The sequence below is a fragment of the Martes martes genome (assembly GCF_963455335.1).
Source record: "Martes martes genome assembly, chromosome: 12".
NCBI lineage: Eukaryota > Metazoa > Chordata > Mammalia > Carnivora > Mustelidae > Martes > Martes martes.
In genome coordinates, this window is record NC_137900.1 from 78,619,617 (window position 1) to 78,642,767 (window position 23,151).

The 23,151-nt window shown below is 52.6% G+C and overlaps 1 protein-coding gene across 1 annotated transcript in view; it reads left to right on the top strand.

Moving 5' to 3' along the window:
• The window catches only part of PAPPA (pappalysin 1), a gene marked incomplete at both ends in the record, with an annotated part of 234,337 nt that overhangs the window by 160,268 nt on the left and 50,918 nt on the right, over positions 1-23,151 (top strand). Inside the window, 5 exons of the mRNA XM_080820674.1 lie at positions 7,854-7,967; positions 8,852-8,987; positions 11,283-11,496; positions 19,762-19,930; positions 22,108-22,291. Coding sequence (XP_080676800.1) covers positions 7,854-7,967; positions 8,852-8,987; positions 11,283-11,496; positions 19,762-19,930; positions 22,108-22,291 — 817 coding nt within the window. The remainder of the gene's footprint in view (positions 1-7,853; positions 7,968-8,851; positions 8,988-11,282; positions 11,497-19,761; positions 19,931-22,107; positions 22,292-23,151) is intronic.

A 23,151-nucleotide genomic window follows, 5' to 3' on the forward strand; every position in this document is an offset into this window, starting at 1 on the left:
ACAGAGGCCACTGTGTCTGTCAGCCCATGCTACCCCAGTCACCGCCAGACATCCTGGCCCATCCCGGAGGGGCTTAAAGCCTGTCTCTCCCATCCCCAGTGGGCCCGTTCCTCATCTCTCTATCAGATGTGATGGCCGGAAGCAGATCTCTGAGGATGCCCCCAGCGCAAATATCGGATCTCAAGGCTTTGAGGGGAAGAACCGCTCTTTGTCACGTGCATGAAAAGGAAAGAAAACAGAAAACACATTGCTGGAAGGGCTGCAGTAAATGTTTATGTTACCCCTCCGGCGTTTGTGGAAAGGTGGCTGTGAAATTAGCCTTCCAGAGACCAGAGGCCTGGGGTCTGGGAGTCGACTCGGGGGCTTACAGAACAATCCTGCTTCTTGACAGAGTCGACTCTCTCTCCTGCCTCGTTCACCAGGAAGAGGCTGGGAGTGAAACGCTGGCAGATGGTCAGAACTGAAAAGCCTTTCAAGGCTTCATCTTCCTCTGTCCTTCTGCACACGGGAAGGAGGAGTGTCAGAGGAAGTCCGCAGGTGGGTCAGTTCTAGTAGGCAAGCCTCTCGCCGGGCAACCCAGGACTCTTTCCACCACATCACCGGCCCCGGGGCAGCCCTGTGAGGTCCTGCTCCGGGCTGCTGAAGCAGCTTCTGTTCAGGCGAAATCCCGCGTCAACCCTCCCCGATAGCCCTGAGAGACAGGCGGACGGCCCTTTCCAAGGCGGCCTTCATCTACCATTAAGAGTGTGGGCTGAGGGATGCCTGGGTGGCTCAGTTGGTTAGGCGGCATGATCCCAGGGTGCTGGGATCGAGTCCCGCATCGGGCTCCTTGCTCAGCGGGGAGCCTGCTTCTCCCTCTGCCTCTGCCTGCCACTCTGTCTGCCTGTGCTCACTCTCTCTGACAAATAAATAAATAAAATCTTTGAAAAGAAGAAAAAGAAAAAGAAGAAAAAGAAAAAGAAAAAAAAAGAGTGTGGGCTGAATTTGTGCCTGAGAATTGAATCCTGGTTCCACTAATGAGCTGTGTGACCTTAGGCAAGGTACGGGGGCCTCAAGTCCTTATCTATAAAATGGGTATAATCCTAGTACCTCCCTGACAGAGCTGTCCTGAGGCCCGCACAATTTAGTGCACACAGAGACCTCAACGAAGCGCTCGGCCTAGGACAGGGACCCCCTAAGGTACCACCACTCCGGCTGTGACTCCTGGTCTTGGGGTACCTACTGTGTTCTGCCGCCAGGTGACAGGAGCTAGGATTGATGGGAGCGGGAATAACACAAACTGCTCACCTTGGAAGTCTTCAGAATTCCAAGGGAAAGACTGGGTTCTAAACAACCATCGTCCAACCTGACAGGCACTGTAACTGAGGTACAGAAAGACTGTGTGGACACAACAGAGAGCAGTTAATTCCGCCTGGGGGGTGAGCAAAGGCTCTCAGAGGAAGGGTGATATTTGAGACTGGCTTTGAAGGGTGTGTCGCATTTCACAAAATGGGCAGCCAGGGCTGTGGAGGGAGGTGGGGGAGTGGCAGGGCGGGGGGCGTCTGGGCACAGACATCGTGGTGGTGGAGTCCAGGACCTGTGAGAGAAAGTGTCCCCAGGGAGAAGGTAGCCCCGCTGTGCACATGTGCGGATACCCACCTGCTGCATGGGGAGGGGAGGGGTGAGGCGGGGCGGCGGCTGGTAGTGAAAGTGGTGACAGGGCTGAAACCAGCTCCCAAAGGCCTTTGCAAGCTGTGTCCGTGTGACTTCCCATCCAGTGGTCCCTGGGCGGCCATGGAGGGGGTGATAAGTGGCAGGTCCACGGGCTTAGTTCTGTGCTTTGGTGGGTAAAGTCTGAAGACCGTGGAGCAGGGAGAGCAGGGAGAGCAAGAGGAGGCAAAGAGAGTGGTAGCTGGTGCCTTCTTCTCCGTCAGCCGAAGGGGAGGCTTTGAGCTAGACCAGCACCAGTCCTGGTCCATTGCGAGAGAACGCACAGAACATGGTGGCGGAGGGATCAGAGTCTGGCTGCTGGCTGTCCTACATGGCTGAGTAGATGACCTTAAAGGAGTTATTTAAAGCCTCTGTGCCTCGTTTCCTCATCAGAAAAATGGGACAATGATTCCAAGCTCTCGGATGCTATGGCTGTGGGCATCCTCAAGCTACTTAGAGGGCCATTCCGTACAACCACTGCATTTCACAGATGGGGAAACCGAGGGTGGGGAGAGGTCCAGCTAGTAAGTGACATAGCCGGAACGGACCCAGCCCCCCTGTTTCCTGTGGGGGGTGTTTGGTGTAAGCACATCCCTGAAGATGACGGGATGTCTAAGGCATTCATGTTAAAGACCAAGCAGGAACGCAGTCTCTAACCGCCCCCCCCCCCGGGTCCTGCAGGTGTTAAGATGGGACTGGAGGACAGCGGCTGCTCAACTTCCATCAAAGATCTAGAGCTGGGCTTCTCTGGGAGAAAGGAGGGACATGGGCACCCCAATTCCTGTCTGCTCTTTCTGCCATGAATGCTTGGGGAAGAGGGAGACATCTCACTGGAGGTGGTCCTACACACACAAAAAAGTAGGATTGAGGGGCTCCCGGCTGGCTCAGTCGGAAGAGCATAGAACTCTTGAGCTCAGGCCCGTGAGTTTGAGACCCACATTGGGTATATAGATTACTAAAATAAATAAACTTTTAATGAAAAAAGCAGGATTGAGGGGGTACCGAGCACAGGTGAGGAAAAAGCATCAGTTCTCGGAGCCAGAAACGTCTGCATTTAAATAACAGTATTGCTACCTACTTGCTGTGTTCTGTTATACAAGACAGCCCACCTTTCCTTGAGCCCAGCAAAAGGAATGGTCTCAGTAAATAATTTTTCAGTTCCCTCTAAGTCTGGAACTCTAAATCAGAAAGCTTATAGACATTGCTGCTTAGAGGAAAAAGTAAGAGGAAGCAGAGCCAGACATCTTCTCCCAGCTGTTGGGAAGAGCTGTCTAGAGTCCATTGAACTGCCTATAAAGGGAAGTGAGTTCTCTGGCTCTGAAGTAATCAAGAAGATACTGGGTAATCCTTCCTCCAACCCTGAGAATACCTACAGGAGGATGCTCGCCAGCCCAGACACATCTGCTCTTTGCCTAGCATCATTATGTGACTTTCTCTCCCCCCGCCTGAACTGGATCACTTCTTTTATTAATGTGCACATCCCTTCAATGAATATCAGGATTTTACTCATTCAAAATATTACCGTATCATGCTTTACTGTGACAAAAAAAAGTTGCCGAAAGATCTACCTTTTCTTTTCTTCTTCTTCTTCTTTTTTTTTTTTTTTTTAGGATTTCATTTATTTTCTAGAGAGAGAGAGAACAGGAGCGGGGGAGAGGGAGAGGAAGAGAGAATCCCAAGCAGACTCCCTGCTGAGCAGGGAGCCTGACGTGGGTCTTGATCTGAAGACCCTGAGATGACAACCTGACCCCAAATCGAGAGTCAGACTTAATTCACTGAGCCACCCGGGCGCCCTGAGACCTACTTTAGCACACGTCTGGGTGTACAATAAGCTGGTGTTGACGACAGCTACAGCGGACTTCGGGAACTTCATCTTCTGGCTTACTGGAAACTTGATGTCTGCTGATTAGCAGCTACCTTTCCCGCCCTCTCCCAGCCCTTGGCAACCACTATTCCACTCACTGATTCTGTGAATTTGACTATTTTAGATTCCCCATGGAAATGGAATAATACAATATTTGTCCTTTTGTGGCTGCCTTATTTCACTTGGCCTGATGTCCTCAGGGTTCATCCTTACCGTCACATATGACAGGGTTTTGGTTTTGAAGGCTGAGTGATGTCCCACTGTGTCAATAGATCCCGTTTTGCTCACCCATTGGGCTCTTGATAGACCATGAGTTTGTTTCCACATCTCGGCTGTTGTCAGTAAAGCTTCACTGGGCGTGCGAGTGCGCAAGGCAGAAACGCAGGTGCTAGCTGGGGGACCCCGTCTTCATCTGTCTAGGGGAACCTGAAGCCTAGAGGCTGCCCATGTTTTTAGAGCCCCGCCCCCCAGGTGTGTTGTGCAAAGCGGAATGAGGCGAAGGGTTGGATCACAGAAGGGCAGGGAAGGTAAAGGGTTGCTGCGTTCAGCACGGGTTTGTTGGCATCATCAGAAGAACTTGTGCCTAATGGATAATTGGGGGGAGAGAAGAATGACTCACGTGGGGTCTGAGAGGCGCTGATTGGGAAGAGGGGGAAGTTGGGAGAGACACTGGAGCCAACGACACTGGAAAGACGGGAGGAATGGAGGTGATGCGTGAGACGGAGCTCCCTTCCTGGGGCTGCTGGGGGAGCTTGAGGCCCCATGGAGTGTGGGATGTGAGTCTCCTGCTTGTTCCCCCACCAATGTTCAGGGAAATCTAAATTGCTCTGTAATCCTTCATGCGATCACACTTGCTTTTCTTGGAAGGTGCAAAGAAGTGAGTGGATGAAAACAGAGCATGCCCATCGCATCAGTCCCCTTGGGATCACACTTGTATCCCTAGTGACCAACCTTGCGGCCAAGGGCAAAGCTCTTTCTCTCAGGGACGTGGAGTCCGGTGTACCACACCACGTACCCCCAATCAGTGGCTGCTGCATGAGCAGAATCCGCAAGGTCTATAAAAGCAAGAGGCCTGAGAGGCTTGTGAGTGTTCCTTCCGCTGTCCCCTGCAACCCGCCCTCCCCTCCCCCAGCCTCCCCCCAGGAGCGTAGATGATTTTAAGATCAACTGGGGCTTTGGGCGAAGGTTCAGCTGGTTTGTTTGTTCCTCTCTGATCTGCTCTGACTGTCCCTGGTCAGGATCGTAGCCAGCTTGGAACAAACACAATCTAAATAGGAAAACAGGAGAATAAAATAACAGCAGTGTGTACCTCTAAAACCCTGTCTGGTGCTGATAGAGCCGACGAGATAAGAGAAAATTGTATTTAAGCAATAAGAGGGCTTTGTTCACGTCTTAGACTTCTCTGACCGTGAATGTTTTAGATGCAGAGATAAGCCCTTGCCCTCCTCCCCTCCTCCCCAGCCCCCAGCACTCCAGAGATGCACTCCACCCCACTCTGCTGGGGACAGGCAGCTCAGAATACAGGGGAAAGAATTCCAGAACGATACAGGTCCAGTTGCTGGCCTGGATTTCAAATGCCATAGAGCGTTTATGCAAAGCCTCGCACTGTTGTCAAATGTAACACGATCCACTGGCAGATCTGCCTGAGCTCCGTCCCAGTTGTTTTGTAGAAAAATAAACAAACTGGAAGACATCTTCCAGCCTAATAAAGTGGCTGCTTTGCCCATAGTCTCCTTGGTAGTAGGCTTCTAGAGATTTGAACAGCAGACGCCGTCACCTGCTTCTGGCCAATGAGACGGTTGAATCTCTGGCCCCTTCTTGTGCTTAAGAGGTTACCTGTGATATTCAGGAAACTCATACTGTGTGCCCAGAACCCACTGGTTTCTCGGGGAAGGGGTGGGGAATTTTGGCAATAAACAGGTTTCAGTACTTTTCAGTGTTCTTCATGCAGTAAAGCTCTTTTCTTTTTTTTTTTTTTTTTTTTTTTTTAAGATTTTATTTATTTGACAGAGAGAGAGAGAGAGAGAGAGAGCACAAGCAGGCAGAAAGGCAGGCAGAGGCAGAGAGAGAAGCAGGCTCCCCTCTGAGCAAGGAGCCCGACGCGGGGCTCGATCCCAGAACCCTGAGACCATGACCTGAGCCGAAGGCAGCGGCTTAACCCACTGAGCCACCCAGGTGCCCCAGTAAAGCTCTTTTCTTAAAGGAAACATTACCTGGCAGCTGGGTATCTAAGACAGGTGCGTGGAGATGCTACAGGTAAAGCAGTAGAGAGAGAAGGAAGCAGATCTCACAGCCTGACCCACAATGGACACCTCCAAGGAACCCTGTGAACCCCTCAAAACCTATGACCTAATCTGACGTTCAGATGTCAACGGTAAACCTCCTTCAATGAGGCCGGCATGCCACTGCAGAACTTTGGGGGGGACTGATCTGTGATTCTCCAAAGCTGACTAAGCAAATCATCTTCCTCTGTTTGGGGTTTCGAGAATGAATTGATGAAGATATTAACAGTAAGAGACACAGGTGAAGCATACGTACAGGACTCCATGTTACCTTTGCAACTTTTCTGTAAATATAAAATCACCCCAGTACCAAAAAAAAAAAAAAAAAAAAAAAAAGCTCATTAAAAAAGAAAAAAAGCACTGAGATTGCAGTTGTAGATTACAACATAGGCATCACGTCTTTTGTCTTGAGTTTGACTAATGGAATTGATATATGACTTTTCCCCTCTGTTTTATCTGCACTCCTCTGTAGGAATCTCTGGGCGATATATGGTCTTGCTTTATGTGATTTTTATAAATGACATCATATTGTACCTGTCCATTTATACCTGGTTCCTTTCTCTGTCTTGTTTTTACTCGGTGTTATGTTTTTGCATTCTCTCCATCGAGGTCTTGAACTCAGGAGTAGGGCTTCTGTTTTCAGTGGCCAGGTCCCATACTGGACCTGACATTAAATATTTCTAGTGTCATCCCTATATATGAATCTAATTCAGGCCTCATAAGAGTCTTTTGCTGTATAGAAAATCTGTCACCTGAATATTTCTTACCTGATGCATCCCTTCCCCAACAGATAAACATGTAAGCTATTCCCAATTTTTTGCTACTACAAATATTGCTGGAATAGGTATCCTTGATTCTTGTATATATATATTTTTTTTTCAATTTTTCCCCTCTTTTAAAATTTGTTTTGCATGTACATGTTGTTATTATGATTGATATTAGATTATCTTTTGGGTTTTTTTTTTTTTTAATAGCTTTCAAGAGCCTTAGAGTTCGCTAGGTCAGCCTTTTTCGGATGAGTGTAGGGAGACCTGCCTGGGTATAGGATATAGGGAGACCCAGATCCACAGGGGAGTGTTGTGAGAGGGGCCACATTCAACGTCAGAGGAAAAACACAAGTGCCGATGGCCTTCTGTGGAAGGTCTGACCAATCTCAAGAGCAAGCCAGTTGCTTCTGGCCTTTTCCATTGTAGAACTTTTCTGTTTTCTGCTGTACAATTTACAGTTTTATGTGCTGGTGTGGTACCTCTATGGGTATGTATGTTCACCGTTCCCTGCGAGCTCCTCGGCATCTGTCTCATCCCACAGTGCTCCGCAAAACGCTGTCTCCCAACAATAGGACTCGAATAAGTGACTGAACTGAGGGACAAAATAACATTTGGATACACAGTAGGCACGCATATACTCAGCGCGCGTGCATACACGCGCACGCGCGCACACACACACACACACGCATGCACATTCTGTCTCTGGGGGATATGGCCATCCCGTCTGAGTCTTTTCTCTGTCCTTAATACAGCTCTGAGCACAATGTACAGATCTGTGCTAAAATGGTCTGCTTGCAATACACCACTCGGAGAGATCCCACCCCCTTATCCTGCCTTTTCTGCCACCTTCCCCAAGCTCTACGAGTACCAGGCAGCTTAGCACATTCTAGACTTCTCCGTTCCCCTGAGCCTTTGCTCCTGCTCCCTGCACCTGCACTGCCCTTCCCCTGTGTCCGCTCTGTTCTTCAGGATCCGGCTCAGAGGTCACCTCCTCCAGCATCTGTCCCCACGAGCATTTCTCTGTCACCTCTGCCACCAAAACATGTTGTCTGTTCTGCCCTTCACGGTGTTGAGGGCTCCCTGTGCAACAGCAGAATGTGGGCTCCTGGGGCAGACTCCTGTCTGTGCACCCCTGTGTTCTCCTGTGGTGCTCAGAACAAAATAGGTAGGTAGGGAAGGTGCATCTCATTGAATTTAATTTAGCTGTGGAGATCCTCTAAAACATTTTTTTTTTTCTTTCTCTCTCCCCAGGTGTGTCGAACGAAGGTGATAGATCTCAGTGAAGGCATTTCCCAGCATGCCTGGTACCCTTGTACCTTCAGCTACCCGTACTCCCAGATGGCTCAGACCACTTTCTGGCTCCGGGTAAGCCAAAGCCTTAGGATCTCCAGGAGTGAGCCCCAGGAAGCACCAGCTCCTGTGACCCTTTCGCAAGATGGTTTGTCTCCCCACTGAGGGTGTTAATTGTAAGGACAGAGAACAAAATGCTTAGCTGTAGGAGGCTCCCTGAAATAGAATCCCTTTGATGCGCATGGAATGCCCCTCATCCTTCTTGTTTTGGCAAAGACTTTGGATATCTTTTGTCTGCCTGGAACCTTCTGTTCATTATTCAAGGCCTTTTAGGATTGTCTTCTTCTCCTTGAAGTCTTAACTGATCCCCACAGAGAAGTGACTGTTCTCTCCCTTCTAGTCCTGTACATGTCCGGTCGTCTGTCGGATGACGCTTGTCACGTGGTATTGTATCGCTGTCATTGGGTCCATCTTCTTGACTAAGGATTAGGGATTATATTGACTTTTGATCTGCATATCACTGACCCACTTTGAACTCCACTGTCTGCAGAAAGGCAAGGGCCACGTCTTCCTTAGCTTCGTCTCCCTGATGCCTTTCCCAGAGGCTAGGACAGAGAAGGGACAAATAATAATAATGCCTTTTTCTGTGGTCTTAGGGTATGCTAGACCCTTTGTTCCCATTATCTTACTGGAGACTCGCAGCCACCCTGTGATCGAGTTCTTTTACTTAATATATCACTTAGGAGTGAGGGAACTCAGGCCCAGAGGGGCAGAGCTGCCTCTCCCCATCACGCAGCTCAGCAGGTGCAGAGCCATGTTGGAGCAGAGTTTCTGACTTCAGAGCCTGTGTTCCTCACGGCCTGCTTGTTCTGGTCACGGACCCGCGCCGAGCGGTCCAGGCCCTGCAATGGAAGATGCTTGAGTGCATGAGTGACCCTCCTGTGCCTTCTGCATTTCAGGCATACTTTTCTCAGCCAATGGTTGCCGCAGCTGTCATCGTCCACCTGGTGACGGATGGCACCTATTATGGGGACCAGAAGCAGGAGACCATCAGCGTCCAGCTGTTTGATACCAAAGATCAGAGCCACGATCTCGGTGAGCACGCTGTCATGCAGGTGGCTCTTGGGACCGTATCTGCCCAGGGTGGTTCGAGGAGCCGCCAAGACCTAGTTCTTCCTTCGTCTTTCCTCTTTCTTGCTTCCCTGTTTGACGTTCTGCTTGCCTTCAAATCAGGAGGCTTTCGTATATCCCGAGAAGACTGGATGTGGCAGATAGGGGGATCGGGGGCCACAGTCCCAGTCCTCCCTTCAAGAGCTCCTTTCTACCAGGCACCCTTAATCTCAGGCACCCCATCTGATCCTCAAAAGACCCCGGGAAGGAGACTGAGCAAAGGCCCTTTCTGCAGATATCAACATCTGAGTCCCCAAGAGAGGCACTGAAAGATCCCGGGTCTCATGGCCAGGTCTCTGGAATCCTAGCCATGGCTCCTTCCCCCCATACAGGGAGGTGTTCCATAGCACCCCACCACGGCAGCCGTGCCCTTCCTGCCAGCACCACCTGAGGAACTACCCCACGGGAGGAGGAGTAAGGAAAGGTCAGGAATGGGAAGGCAGGTAAAGAGCCAGGTCCTATGTGCTGAGAGGCTGCCTCTGCTCGGGGCTGGGGGGAAGCGACAAGACCAGAGTCGTCAGGCAGTCACTCGCACACCCCTCCGTGCACCCATGTGTGCATGGGGCAGAGGAAAGAGCCCCAGCTCCAGAGCCGATGGCCTGGGCTTCCATCCTGTCCCTGCCACTCCCTTGGCTCGAGAAGGTACATGCTTTTCTTGACCTCAGAGCCCCTCGTGTGGCATCTTGCTCTCCTCGTAGACACAGTGGGGACAACGGTGCCACTTCATCGTCAGAGGATTCCTCAGGGCTGTGGTGACAGTGCCCCGCGTGAGCGCCCGCACTGGGAAAGCCCTGTTGTCCCTCCCACATCTCCACTCTACCTCTGGGTAGCCATTGCCAGTGCAAAGTCCCAGGCCAGCCCCGGAGGCCGCCCTCCACAGCTATGGCTGTGCCATTCCAGAGAGCTCGGTTCAAAGACCCGTATGAAGCCAGCAGGCAAGGGGTCATCTCAGGGTCAAGCAGAAGCCCAGGGAGCAGGGAGAGGATTTTGTTTTGTTTTTATGTTTACTTATTTAGTTAGTTTTAGAGGCAAGGGAAGTGATGGGGTTGGGGTGGAGGGGGTCATATGAATAAGGAAGAGAAAGAAAACCCCTCTGGACTTATCTGGATTCCAGAGAAAATTCCCTAAGTGAGAAGCAAATATTTTCCTAGCGGTCGTGCCATTGCAGCGGGCTCTGAGGCTTGGGGAAAGGTCCGGTTCCACGGACGCTGCTGGGATCCCATGACCCAGTGTCTGAGGCTTCCACGTGTCCCTGACCCTCCCCGCGGTGTCCCCTGGCCTCTGTCCTCCGATCCTAGCACCCCGTGGGGAGCCTTTGCTGTTCTGAGGGACCAGAGAAGGGCGCCTTCTGGATGGGGAGCCGGACGTCCCCAACAGCGCGGGCCTGCCAGGATGCACACAGATTCAGCCCTGAGTTTAGATGCAGGAAGTGAGTTTTGGGAGCTTGCCGGACTCAGATCATTAGGTAGGCTCAGCCGTGATGTGAACCGAGGTCCATCAGACCCCAGAGCCAGGGTCTGTTTTTCCAACTGCATCCCACCCCAGCATTCCCTTCCATCCTCTGGGCATGCCCTTCCTCTCTGCCTCCTTCCTTCCTGCTCGAAGCCTGGGGACCTGTTCCCCATTCTAGAAAGAACCGAGGGCTTTGGGATGGGGCCAGCCCGGGTTCAGCACGGCCTCTACATGGCTGGCTGTTGGGGGCACCTCTGGGAAGCCACTTCCTGCCCTTGGTTCCCAGTGTCACCTCTGCAGCCCGGCTACTGAGGTCCAGACCTTGCAGGACTGCTCTTGGGTTCCTGGATTTGAAATGAGGGCAGCCTGCCGCTGTCGCTGGTGTGCACCATCTCTGTGGCTGACTGGGAAGGCGGCCTGAAAACTAGCAGCTCGGACCGTCCAGCACAAACGCGGTGTGGGAGGGTGGTGCGGCCCGCCATGCTTCTGTGAGGGGTGGCCCCTGGGGGAGGGAGAGAGGCTGTGGGCGCTAGGTGAAGGGAAAGCTTAGGGGGCAGGGAGGCAAAGGGATTGGAAAGATTTGGAACCAAGAGAAAAAGGCAGACAAAGAAACTTTCAATCAAACTCAAAATCCCCACTGGCCACCCAATGGTGCTTTTGTGCAGTGACATGAAAGGGTCTGGGGGCTTCGGGAAGGGCCCGTTGGGGAGGGCGTGACTGGCCTTGAGTAATGAGCCTGGCCCCTCGGCCCTCTGTCTCTCCTGACAGGCCTCCATGTCCTGAGCTGCAGGAACAATCCCCTGATTATCCCTGTGGTACATGACCTCAGCCAGCCCTTCTACCATAGCCGGGCGGTCCGCGTGAGCTTCAGTTCACCCCTGGTCGCCATCTCGGGGGTGGCCCTCCGCTCCTTCGACAACTTTGACCCCGTCACCCTGAGCAGCTGCCAGAGAGGGGAGACCTACAGCTCTGCTGAGCAGAGGTAAGGGACCCCGCGTCGGAATGCCCTGGGCCGCTTGCTAGCCAGAAGCAGGTGGAGGAATTCTGGAACCGCGTAGACATGCGTGTGGCTGTGAAAAGTCTGTGTGTTTCTCCCTGCTCCAACCTCCGGCCTCTGGCCGGCTCTGCCTTGGGGCCTGGGAGGCCCACACGTGTCTCTGGGTTGCAGGGGTGAGGGAGGGAAGCAGGAATGTGCGCTGGTGGAAACATTCCCTCACCTGGCTCGCGGTCCCAGGGCGGACAATGGCTTGCTCGCGTGGTGGACATCGCTTCCCCTCTCTGGGTCTCAGCATCCACATTTGGACAAAGAGAAGAGAGGTGGATTAGCTGTCCTGCAGCTCGGAAATACTGGAATATTTATTTAGGGGATGGAGGGAGCCTGTATTTTCTGTGTCTCCGTTCACCATATCCTAGCATGGAGGAAATCTCCCCATCTTCCCCAAACCCAGCTCCTAAGATCCCTTCTGCGGTCTCAGCATCTCTGGTCGTGGGGCAGCATTACCCGCACCCATGCCTCTGATCTGGTGTCTGCTAATGCCCCTCGTCTGAGCTAAGAGAGCGTGGTATTTCCTGGAAAGAATAAGAGTTTGGGTGATGCTCTTACATGGGTCTGAACGTGTCCCTTCTTGCGTGTGTCCATGACAACTTTTCTGAGTCTTGCTTTCCCGTTTTTGGATAAACGGACGACAGTCTCTACCTCACCGGTGGGTCATGGGGGTTCAATGGTGTGCCACAGAGCAAGGCCCTCTTGCGGACCGTGAGGCACTGTGCCAAGCTGCTATATTAATACGGGATATTTATGGCCACTTTCTGGGTGCTTCTCTGCCTAGAATGCCGCATGAAGCTCTTAAAGCCGGAAGAAGCTCTGGAGATCATCTAGGACATCCAGAGTGTCCACACTCCCGCATTGCCCTCTAGAATTCCCTGGACCCCAAGGGAGAAGGGCTGGTCTCTGCTCCCACAGCACCTCTCACGTTTGTTTAATGAGATCCAGAAGGAGAAAGAGAGATTGAGGCGTGGGGGGTGGGGGCCGTGGTCTCCGTGGGTTCCCCCCAGAGTGAGACCCTCTGAAAGGCAATCCCCCCACTGCCCTGTGTACCTGGGAGCAAGGAGAGGAAAGGATTGGGGGGGTGGGGCGGGGGGGGGGCGACACTGGCTTTCCCACGCCCCTGCCACCACAGGGGACACAAAAGGTGGTTGCAAAACCCGCATTGTTTTGTACCCACTGTCTCTAGCTTCTGTTGTGCAAAGTCTGTTGCAATCGTGCGGAGGCAGAAGAGCTCCTTAAATATCACTCACTGTTATATTTCACACTAAAAGGGCTTTTTCATCTCTGGCTTTCCAGACTATAAAAATAAGTCAATTCTCAGAACCCAGGGAAACAGTGTTGATGGGCAGTGTAAATCCATTAGACCTTTTCTGCAGTGCTTTCTTTCCCGTCCTTAACCAGCCACCGGGACCACGGGTGAGCTGACGGAGGCCAGCACTGGCTTCTTTGAATTCTTAATTAACAGTTCCTGTGCCCGAAGTAAACAGTTAGAAGTGTCTCAGCTCAGAAACAAATCAACAGTTTAGCAGCTGTTGGGTTCTCTGACTGGCGGCACCGGGTGGGGACAGAGGCTCTCCCTGGTTATATGACTATGAGCCCGGCAGTCCGCCTCTCTGGGCCTCAGTTTCCCCATCCATGGGATGATGGCGGAGGATAGGATGTTCCAGTTCTGACATTCCACGCCTCCCACGAGCTGGGAGGGAGAAGAAGGAGGGGGAGGACCCCGACAGGCACTTCATTACCTTATACCATTATTTTATTTCATTATCACACCTGTCCTGTGAGGTGTGGACAAGAGAGAGTGAGTCAAGGCCATCCGGGCAGTAGGAGGCAAAATCTTGCTTTGTCTGCCCCTGAAAGCCATGAGGTGCTCATCAGAGTCAAGCATGTCCAGGAGAGAAGGGGACTCGTCACGGCTGCTCACGTGTGAGCGTTTAGCGAGGGGAGCAGCCGGAGGTGAGGGGCCCGTGGCCCTGAGGGCCTCCGTGGCTCGGCCCTGAGCGTGGACCTGGCTGAGATGGGCCGAGCCCCTGGTGCCACCGCTGCGGGGGCGGGGGGATGCTCCAGAGGACAGGGGCTGAGGAAGGAGGCAGCTGCTCCTGGAGAGCTGGAGAGGCACTCACCCAAACAGTCGGGACTGCACAAATGTGCAAGTGCATTAAAACAAACAAACCAGGAGGCAAGAAAAGAAAAATAAGCAACAACTGTAAAAAGCCACGGGATGTTTTTCTTCATTCTCAAAACACCAAGGTAAATAGCATCACTTTTTATAGCCCGCGTTTCAGCTGGCTCTGGTGGAAACAGCCCACTTGACTCTCAGCTGGTTCCCGGGTCCTGAGAGGGGCCCGCCTCGCCTCCCCAGCCTCCAGCCCTCCGCCCCTCCCATCCCCACGGATCCTCTCTCTTGCCGCCTCTGACCCTTCCCGCCATCTCCACCCACCCTGCCTCCTCTCCCACCCTTTCCCCTTCCAGTGTTCATTCTCTTCTCCGGAGAGCAGCGTGATGCCTCGCGGGCTGCCTTGAGAGGAGCATCCCTAGAGCAAAATCAATCCAGGCCGTGGGTTCTGACCTAGATTCAAGGGTCTCCAGTCCCCGGGCAGCACTTGCACTGAATCCGGAGGCCCACGAAAACAGGATCGGGTTTCAAGGGAGAGGTCCAGTCCTGGAATTCTAGCCAAATCCCAGCGCCACACCTAGGGGAAGAGGGAACGGTGGGGGGCTTAGCCACGGTGGCCAGAAGTTAAGAGGCTAACTCAGTGAGGAAAGCAGCACTCACGGATTGAGGCTCTGGTGTGTGTGTGTCACACACTCACACACACACTCTCACACACACACACACACACACTGTCCCACTGTCCGATGGTTCTAAACAGAGATTAACCAGCTTATTATAAAATTCAGTGGGCCATGTGCTTACACAATTAGTGAACTCCCACCCTCTCTCCTTTCTCTTCCCTCCCTCCCTCCCTCTATCCCTCTGTTCTTCCTTCCCTCCTTCCTACCTACCTACCATGCTACCTACCTACCTTCCTTCCTTCCTACAACCCCCTTTATTGTTTGCATTCTTTCTCCCTCTACGGCAAACTCGTCCCACTTCCCATGCCAGCCCACCCAGAGGAGGACAGTTCGGACCGGGAGCTAACTGTGAGAAAGGCAGCTCTAGGAGGAGATACATTCTTCAGTCCTTCCAGCCCGCATGGACTTAGGCTGGGTGGGGTGGGCGTGAGGACTGGTGCCTACAGGAGCCCGCCAAAGAATATCCAGCCCATCAGATAACCATATAGGAAATTCACATGTGAGATTCAGAGCCCAGAAAAAAGCCTCTCGTGGCCAGAGACCACAGGCTTCCCTAAGTTATCCAGCCCACGAGAGGATCAGCCCCTCTCAGAACACCTGTTGGGAGTTGCTGGTCTGGGGGATATGCCCGTAGATGGACCTGAGGTGCCCGAGCCTGTGTCTCTTCAACGGGACAGGTTGCTCCTGACTCTTCTCCAAGATGTTGTTCAGCTTCTGCTCCCATCAGAGGTCCCCTGGGGTTCCTCTGCTTCCACATCCTTGTCAATAATCAGGATTATCAAAATTTATTCTCGCTGTCCCCGAGAGCTCAGAGATTATATGTCTCTGTTGTTTCGTCTTCATAAAACTGTGGTCCCTGAAAGCTGGGAGGCCTCCAACAGGTTCTCTGGTTCTGCATTCTCTTCTGAGGTCCAAGCAAGGGACGTGAGCTCCCCCAAGCCACCCAGCCGCTCAGCAGCAGAAGCGGCATTGGAATTCACTTTTCAGGCCTCCCGGGGCAAAGCACATTCCTCTTCCTCAGAAGTTTCAAGACCGCTGTCGCATAGGCCAGAAAAGACCACAAGTAACTTGTGTCTGGCCCTCTCTTCTTTAATTAGTTGCCAACATTTAGCTATCAGGAGTGTTTGTAGTAAAGACATGGGTAGGTCTGGAGACACGACAGGGTCGGTGCTGTGGGCCACCTGGGCCAGGAGTGACCTGCTGCTGCTCTGCCAGCCCCCCGCCCTCCCTTAGGCACCCCAAGAGCTGCTCGCTGCCTTTCCGACCCTGCAGACCTTGACTTTGCCTCATCACCATTGGGCCAGCGCCTCCCTGGCTCCTAGGATTCCAGGGTGCGAGACCCTTTCAGGATCCCCTCCGGCAGCTGCTGCATTCCTGGGCAGAGAACCAGGAGTCCTATCCTGATCATTCTTTCTCTGTCTAACTTCCCAGGGACCCTGCGGCCCTCCTGCCAGGCGCATCTTCCCTCCCTTCCCGGCACGGACATGCTGTCTTCTCCGCTGTCTCCATCTGAGCAGCCCAAAGTGACTTATAAACCACCTTCTGTTACTTACTGCCCCCACCCCGCCCCATAATGTAGTTGCAGCAAAGCAGCAGAATATGGGAGCTAAGCCGAGATTCAAGGGACACAGCCAGGAGTGGGACCCTCACCAGCCCTTTACCGCTGGTCTTCTGTATTCTGCCTGAGCAATACCCACCCATTCTGCTGTCTGTGACTGGAGACCAGTGCCCCGGACTGTGGGGACAGTAGTGGGGGGATTGGCTCTTCAATCACTTAAGGATGTGCCTCTATGTGGAACTTGAGTCTATAAGGAAATAAATATATATATTTATGTACAAGTGCATATATAAATATATCTGTGTGTATACATATATACACATACATACACATATACGGAAAAAAGATAATTTCTAAATATCTGATTATCTTTGTGTGGGGGGAGGGTGTCCCCATCTTTGCCCAGGTATGAGAATTTCATTGATAAAAGCACCTATGTCCCCTCCCCCATCCCTCAGATCAGTCAGCTTTCTCCCTCTGAATAGGGTCTTCTTTTTTTTCCTTCTTTTGTTATTTTTTTATTGCTCATCACTGGTATTAAATCCTCCCCCCCCCCTTTTTTTTTAAATGAAGCCAGAGGCTTTTCTTTTGTTCCTTGTTTTTGTGTTTCAGCAATGACAGGGCTGTGTCAGGGAGGTATTTGGGAGGGGCACGTGGGGATAATGTTTATCATTTTTGGACAGTGTGTTCACACCACCCTTCCAACTTCATGGGAAAGCGAGGAGAAGAGCAGGGGCTTGGAGGACAGACAGGCAGACCTTACTGGTTTCTGTCTACACAGAGTGCCTTTGGACAGGCAGCTAAGCTCACCGAGTCTCACATTCCTCTTCTCGAAAATGGGAGCAATTGTACTGCCTCAAGGAGTTACGGTGAGGATGCAAGTCAGGTGATGCAGATAAAACACAGTGGCTGATAGCTGGTGCACATTACCTTCCTTCCCCCTATCCTCCCTATTTTCAAGCCTGTAAGCCAGGCACACAGATGTGCTGGAAAAACAGGGATGCCCCGGTCCCCACAGCATGTTCTGGAAGACACTAGCCCAGAAATCTCCTATTGGAAAAGGTTATCAGAGTTTGGAAAATCATAGCCCCTTTTAGAGATCCACTATGGGTATCAGAATATTGAAGGTTCTGAGAAGTCCTGCAATTGTGTGTGTAGGGGAGGGGGGAAGCTGATTTATTAATCCAGTACTACCAATTCTTTTGACTGTGAAAACTTTTGGTCAGATAATTCATGTGACCAGGAGATACTTTCCTTTTACAGCCCAGAGAGTCAGAGTAGAGAAACCACCTTCTCTTGTAGCATCATGGTTTCCAAAGTATTTCTCACCCATGGGCCCTTTGATTGTACAAATGTACTGAGTTCCATTCTGTCCAGGACCTTCGTGCGTGCTCTTTACCCTGCTGGGGATTCCCTCTGCTCCAGACCTTTGCATGGTGTATCCCTTCATTTCATACAGGTCTTAGTTCAGATGTCCCTTCCTTGTGGAGGCTTCCTTCCGTGACCAATCAGCACTTGGTGTCTTTCCCCCAACCTCCAACAGTCATCCTCCATGATTTCACCATTAGTGCCCTCTCTGTGCACACAACTATCTGAAACAGGCTTCTTTATGGTTTTTCTGGGGCGCATGTCCTTTCTCCTCAAATTCGCAGGTGGCAGGCATCTTCTATATAGCCCCATTGTCTAGAACAGTATAGCAAGGTCCCTCTTCAAGGTCTGTTGAATTGATGAATGAGTGGCTGACATGCTATCCCGTTGACATTCCTGAGAGATGAATTGGCTTATTGCTTCCATTTTGCAGATGGGAAGACTGAGTCTCAGCGTATGATGTAACTTTCCAAGGTCAAACAACCCATAAATGGCATTGCTGGGGTGGGGCTTGGGTTTGCCCAATTGCTAAGCCCTGTGCCCTTTCCATTTCAACAAATCCATTTTTGTTTCCAGTCTATTCTTTTTCTTAGGAAGAACATTAATGTGCAGAGAAATGGGTGGGGGGACAGGCACATGCTGCTTTTCTCTTCATGGCCCCCACAGCCCAGGGCAGCCCGGAGCCCCCCAGTCACCATCCCAGGAGTGTAGAGCATGGCCACACTGGAAGGCATAGGTCAGAAGACTGGCTTGGGAGCTGGTAACTTGCAGAATAAATCTATTTAAATTGGAACCATGTGGCTCTTGCCCCCAGCGCTTACATACCATGAACAGATGCATTGTGTGGTGTCAGAGCCCTTGCTCTGAGTCCACAGAAACGCTCCTGGAGGCTTCCCCAGGGCACCGGGCGCAGTTCGGGCGAGGCTGTCAGGGGCAGGAAGGAGGACAGAGAATCCCAACATCTCCACAGTTGTCACTTTATCCCTCTCCGCTTCCGAAAGGGGGCATGTGGAGAGGCAAAGCCCACATCGGTGTGGGACCAAGACCTAAATCAGATGCTCCCCTCTTCTGAGTTTTTTTTTTTAAAAAGGCCATTTGTGATGTTTGGAGGCTTTTAGCTCCATGCCACTCCAACTGTGACTCTTAGCAGGCTCCTGAGCCAAGGAGAGAGCTTGGAGATGAGTAACCATCTTCCTGTAAAGCCCCCAGCAGGGTCTCCTGAAATGGGCACCACGAAAACAAATGGGGACTTTCTTCTGAAGCTGGTTTGCCCAGCAATGGCTCACTGTCCCCTAGCTCTTTGTGCACACTGTGTGGCAGGCGTTGGGGTAGACAGAGAGGCAAAGGTTAGTGAAAACTGCCCCCAGCACACTCTCACTCTTCCCAATCAATGTCTCAACCTCCTCAAAGTGCTTTAAGTGCAAAGCGCTGTTGCCCCACACTGACACCATTTAGGAAACCCCAACTGGAGGCCAAGGTGCTTTATTGCAATCAGAGGACACGGAGATGAAACAGACATTATCTCTCTACCCTCAGGGAAGTTCTAGTCCAGGTGTGGGGCAAGGTTAACAACAAGGACTTTGGAGTCACACATCTGGGTGGGAGCTTAAACAGGTAACTTGATCTCCCTGGTCTCCGATTTTTCCAACTATAAAATGAGTAACACTTAGCTCATAGGGGTGTTGTGAGGACTGAGTGAGCTCATGTACCTAAGCGATCGGTGAACAGTCACTAATGTTACTGAGTGTCTGTGTAACAGGAACAGGAGGGGAAGGATCATCTAGCTCAGGGATTTTAGATTTCCATTTCCTTAAGGATTAGCACACATTCTGGCACATGGCGGGCACCCAGGCCCCGTGCTTTCAGTGCATGAAGTGTGAGGCCATTTAGAGAAAGGAGGCCAGGAGGCCTGCCAGGGAGTCCCCCCCCCCCCCCCCCCCGGGGACACGGGGAAGCTTCCTGTAGACATTTACATGGAGCTGGGACTTAAGAGTGGGTAGCATTCAAATTGGCAGGAAGGTTAGAATGGCAGCTACAGCAAGAAGCAAGGCGTGATCTCTGTACGACCTTACTAACAGCTTGTACATCACTTTACAGTTTATAAAAGAGTTCTACCTTCAGCACATCCGTTGAGTCTCACGACCTATGGTTTGGCCCAATTTGAGCATTCTCTGAAGCTCAGAGAGGGGAGTACCTTGCCCAGCGTCACCCAGCTTCTAGGTACTAGAGCACAGACTTGTTTACACTATGAGCGACTGCCTGTTGAATGTTTTCGTGGGCTGGGAATTGTGCTCTGTGCTCGTCCTACCCTCTCTCTGTTTCAATGTTCACCACAACTCTCCAAAGTGAGTACTGTCACCAAATACAAAGACGCTGGTGTTCAGCTCGGTGCTGGATGCATCAGCTTTGACCTTCCCGCCGGCGTGCGGTGGGTATGAAAGCCCCCACTTACCCTCTTGCTGCTTCCCCCCCACCAGCTGTGTACACTTCGCATGCGAGGCCACCGACTGCCCGGAGCTGGCCGTGGAGAACGCGTCTCTCAACTGTTCCAGCAGTGACCGCTACCACGGTGCCCGCTGCACTGTGAGCTGCCGGACGGGCTACGTGCTCCAGATACAGCGGGACGACGAGCTCATTAAGAGCCAGGTGTGTGCAGGTGCTGGGCTCAGAGCCCCTCTCCAGCCCCCAGGGTGGGGGGTGGCTGGCCTGGAGTGGAGCTTTTCGCAGAGTGCTGCCACCCAGCAAAGACGCAATAAATACGTGTTGACAGAATGCATCCACCCATGAACCTGGAATTTCCAAGACCACAGTTTCCGTGTGGAGTAGTGTCCCACACAGCACATGTCAGTCTTTGTTGGTTGCAAATGTGGAAAGGCCCATGTGGAGCCCTCGGGAAGGAAACCCTCACAGGCTGAGCTCCACTGCAGTGGAAGGAGCCGCTTTAGAAAGAGGGGAGCCAGCCCTCTGTCAACAAGGTGCTCACTCATTCACTGTCATCATAAAACAGATCGCAAAGCATCTGTTTGCCAGGAACCAGGTGCCGTGGTAGGTGCTAGAGCAAATGTCACTGAGATAAACCCGTGTCCTCCTCCCAAGGAGGACCGTTGCCGGGAGCGGGCAGGGAGTGAGTCATGACGGCGCCCTGTGATGAACACTGGTCGAGGCAGGTGCCGGGTGTGGTGGAAGCCCGGGGGAATCACCCTGGAAGTGACTCGGAAACAGAGAACCAGACAGATGGATGGGCACAGGGGTGTGCCCTGAGGAGGGGCAAGAAACGGGGGCTGGGGGCACAGGCAGAAATGGTATGGGAAGGCCTGTGGCTGAGGAAGAGTATGCCCCAGACAGATCTTCCCCCTCCCCTGAACTCACCCAAGCAGTGAGGCTGGAGGGGCAGGCAGGGTCTTCTGGTGCAAGGCCCTGTTCGCTTGTACAAGAGGTTTGAGGTTGGTCTTTAGGGCCACGGGGAGCTTTTGAAGACAGTGACGTGGTCGGATTGTGGTAGATCAAGGTCCTTCTGGCTGTCCACTTGGGTATGGCGTGGTGTCTGGTGGTGAGACCCACCACGGGAAGAGCCGTTGCAAGTCAGAGAAGTTGCTCACGGACAAGGGCAGTGTCCGGCATGAGGGGCACGGTGGAGCGCTGCTGCAGCCAGACGCTGCTGTGGGGTCTCAGAGTGGGCATTGGGGCAATGAATCCCGGAGATCTGAGGGTTCCAGAGCTTTGCCACTAGATGCAGACTTTCCTGGGGCCCTGCCAGCAGGCTTCCCCTTCCTGCTGCGGACACCCAGGGACACTCCTGTGGTACGGAGCTTCTGGGCTGAAACAGAGTCCCTGTTGAGGCAGCCCCAGGGCCCCCCATTGCTTGTCTTAGACACCCACTTCCTTGTGTCGGACATGGCAGGTCTGAACTCCTGTGGAAACAATTAGGCTGTTTTGGCACAGAGGGACCTCTGCTGCCTTTGATGTGTGCTTAAGAGGGGAAAAATGTCCTTTGCTTTTAAAATCCCGGATCAACATTTGGCATCCCGAGTCCCCTGGGATCTGGCGGCTTCCTCCTTGAACAGCAGGCTGCGGGCTGCCCATGGCGGTCCCTCCCTTGGCTCTGAAGCCCGGCCTCACCCTTCCACCCGTGCACCCCTGCCATCTTCTCATTCGGATCCAATCCCTGTCAACCCTCTTCGCTTTTCCCAGGCTTCTTCCATCCTCACATCTACCTCTCTCGACGGTCTCAGAGCAGGGAGTGGCTCTTAGAGCAGTCGGGGTTCAGTGCCAATGCACGAGCTCAAGGAAGGAAAGGGACCTTTCTGTGGTCTCTAGCACAGAGGACAAACATCTGGGCCTCCCATGTCCCAGGGCACTGCCCACTCGATGCCAAACACTGAAGCGGCTCCCTGTTGCCTCCTGCAGAGCCAGGAAAAGGTATGATGATCAACAGCCAGTGAACAAATGTGCCACTTTTCACGGGCCAGTTCATGGAAGAAGACATCAGGCCCCAGGAGTCTGAGTCTCGAGATTCTCATCAGCACGATGGGAACACTGATCTGGGAGGCTCCGCAGGGAGCGGTTCAGAGTGTGGCTGTTAGGCTCAATTCCCACGTACCCTCTTTACAGCCGTGTCACTTGGAGCTAACCAGTGTCTCTGCGCCTCAGCGTCTGCATCTGAAGAATGGGAACCGAGACACCTCATTCATTAAAAGCCAGTTACAGTTCAGCATGGGTTTCTGGGAACCTGGAGGAGACGCCCGAGTTGTCGCGTGGGGTAGAAGAGGTGTCCCCCACATCTGGCGTGCCGTCTGCTTATTGTCCCCATCTCTGCCTTCCAGGTGGGACCCAGCGTCACGGTGACCTGCAGCGAGGGCAAGTGGAACAAACAGGTGGCTTGCGAGCCAGTGGACTGCGGCGTCCCGGACCAGCATCACGTCCACGCCGCGTCCTTCTCCTGCCTCCAAGGCACCACCTTCGGCAGCAAATGCTCCTTCCAGTGCCGTCACCCTGCACAGCTGAAAGGTATGGAGGAGGGCCCTTTGGCTCGGTTGGCCCTGCTTCCTCTGTGGGACACCCGGAGGCTGCTCCCAGGCACTCCCCGGGGTCTCCGACACCCAGGGTTGGGCGGGCTTTTATCTGCCCTTCTGGTTTCCCTCCACCAATGGGGGGGAACGCATGTGCACTGTTTTGCTGGGCAGCCAAGGAGAAAGCAGTGTGTGGCTGATACTGCAGTGAAATCCCCTCCAAGGTCCTTGCAAGTCTTACAGAAGAGAGAAGGGAAGGAATGAAGGGAGGGAGGGAGGAATGAAAAGATGAGGAGAAAGTACGATTTAGAACCGATGCGACTGGCTTACTGCATAGGATTAGGGCCCAGTAAGCCCAAGAGATGTGTCTTATTATTACTGTCCTGTTCCCAGGGGAGGACACGAAGCCTCAGAGAGGTTAAAGAACTTGCCCAAGGCCACACTCTCCACAGTGAGATCCACGTGGGGGCCCAGGTGTGTCTGTCACCAAAGCCACTGCTCCTCTTTAGGAGGAAAGAGGAAGTGGGCAGGAAGCTCTTGCTGGAGATCTCCTGGGCAAGTCCCCAAGGTGTTGGAGTGAGTGAGGCAGAGTCAGACATACTGGAGAAGAGGCCGGCCTGGCTGAACGAGGACGTCAGGACCAGAAGGGTTCTCAGAGCTCGTGTCGAATAACTGATTATTTGGAGACATGGGGAAATCAAGGTCCAGTGAGAGAGGAAGGAAGGAACGTGGAGAGAATCACGGAGCAAGTTAGTGGTATTTCCAGAAAGAATGCTCTTGGCTTCCAGTCCAAACACTAGGGTTTGACATGAAGTGACATGATCTCCAAGTTACGATGGTTTGACTTAACAAGCTTTT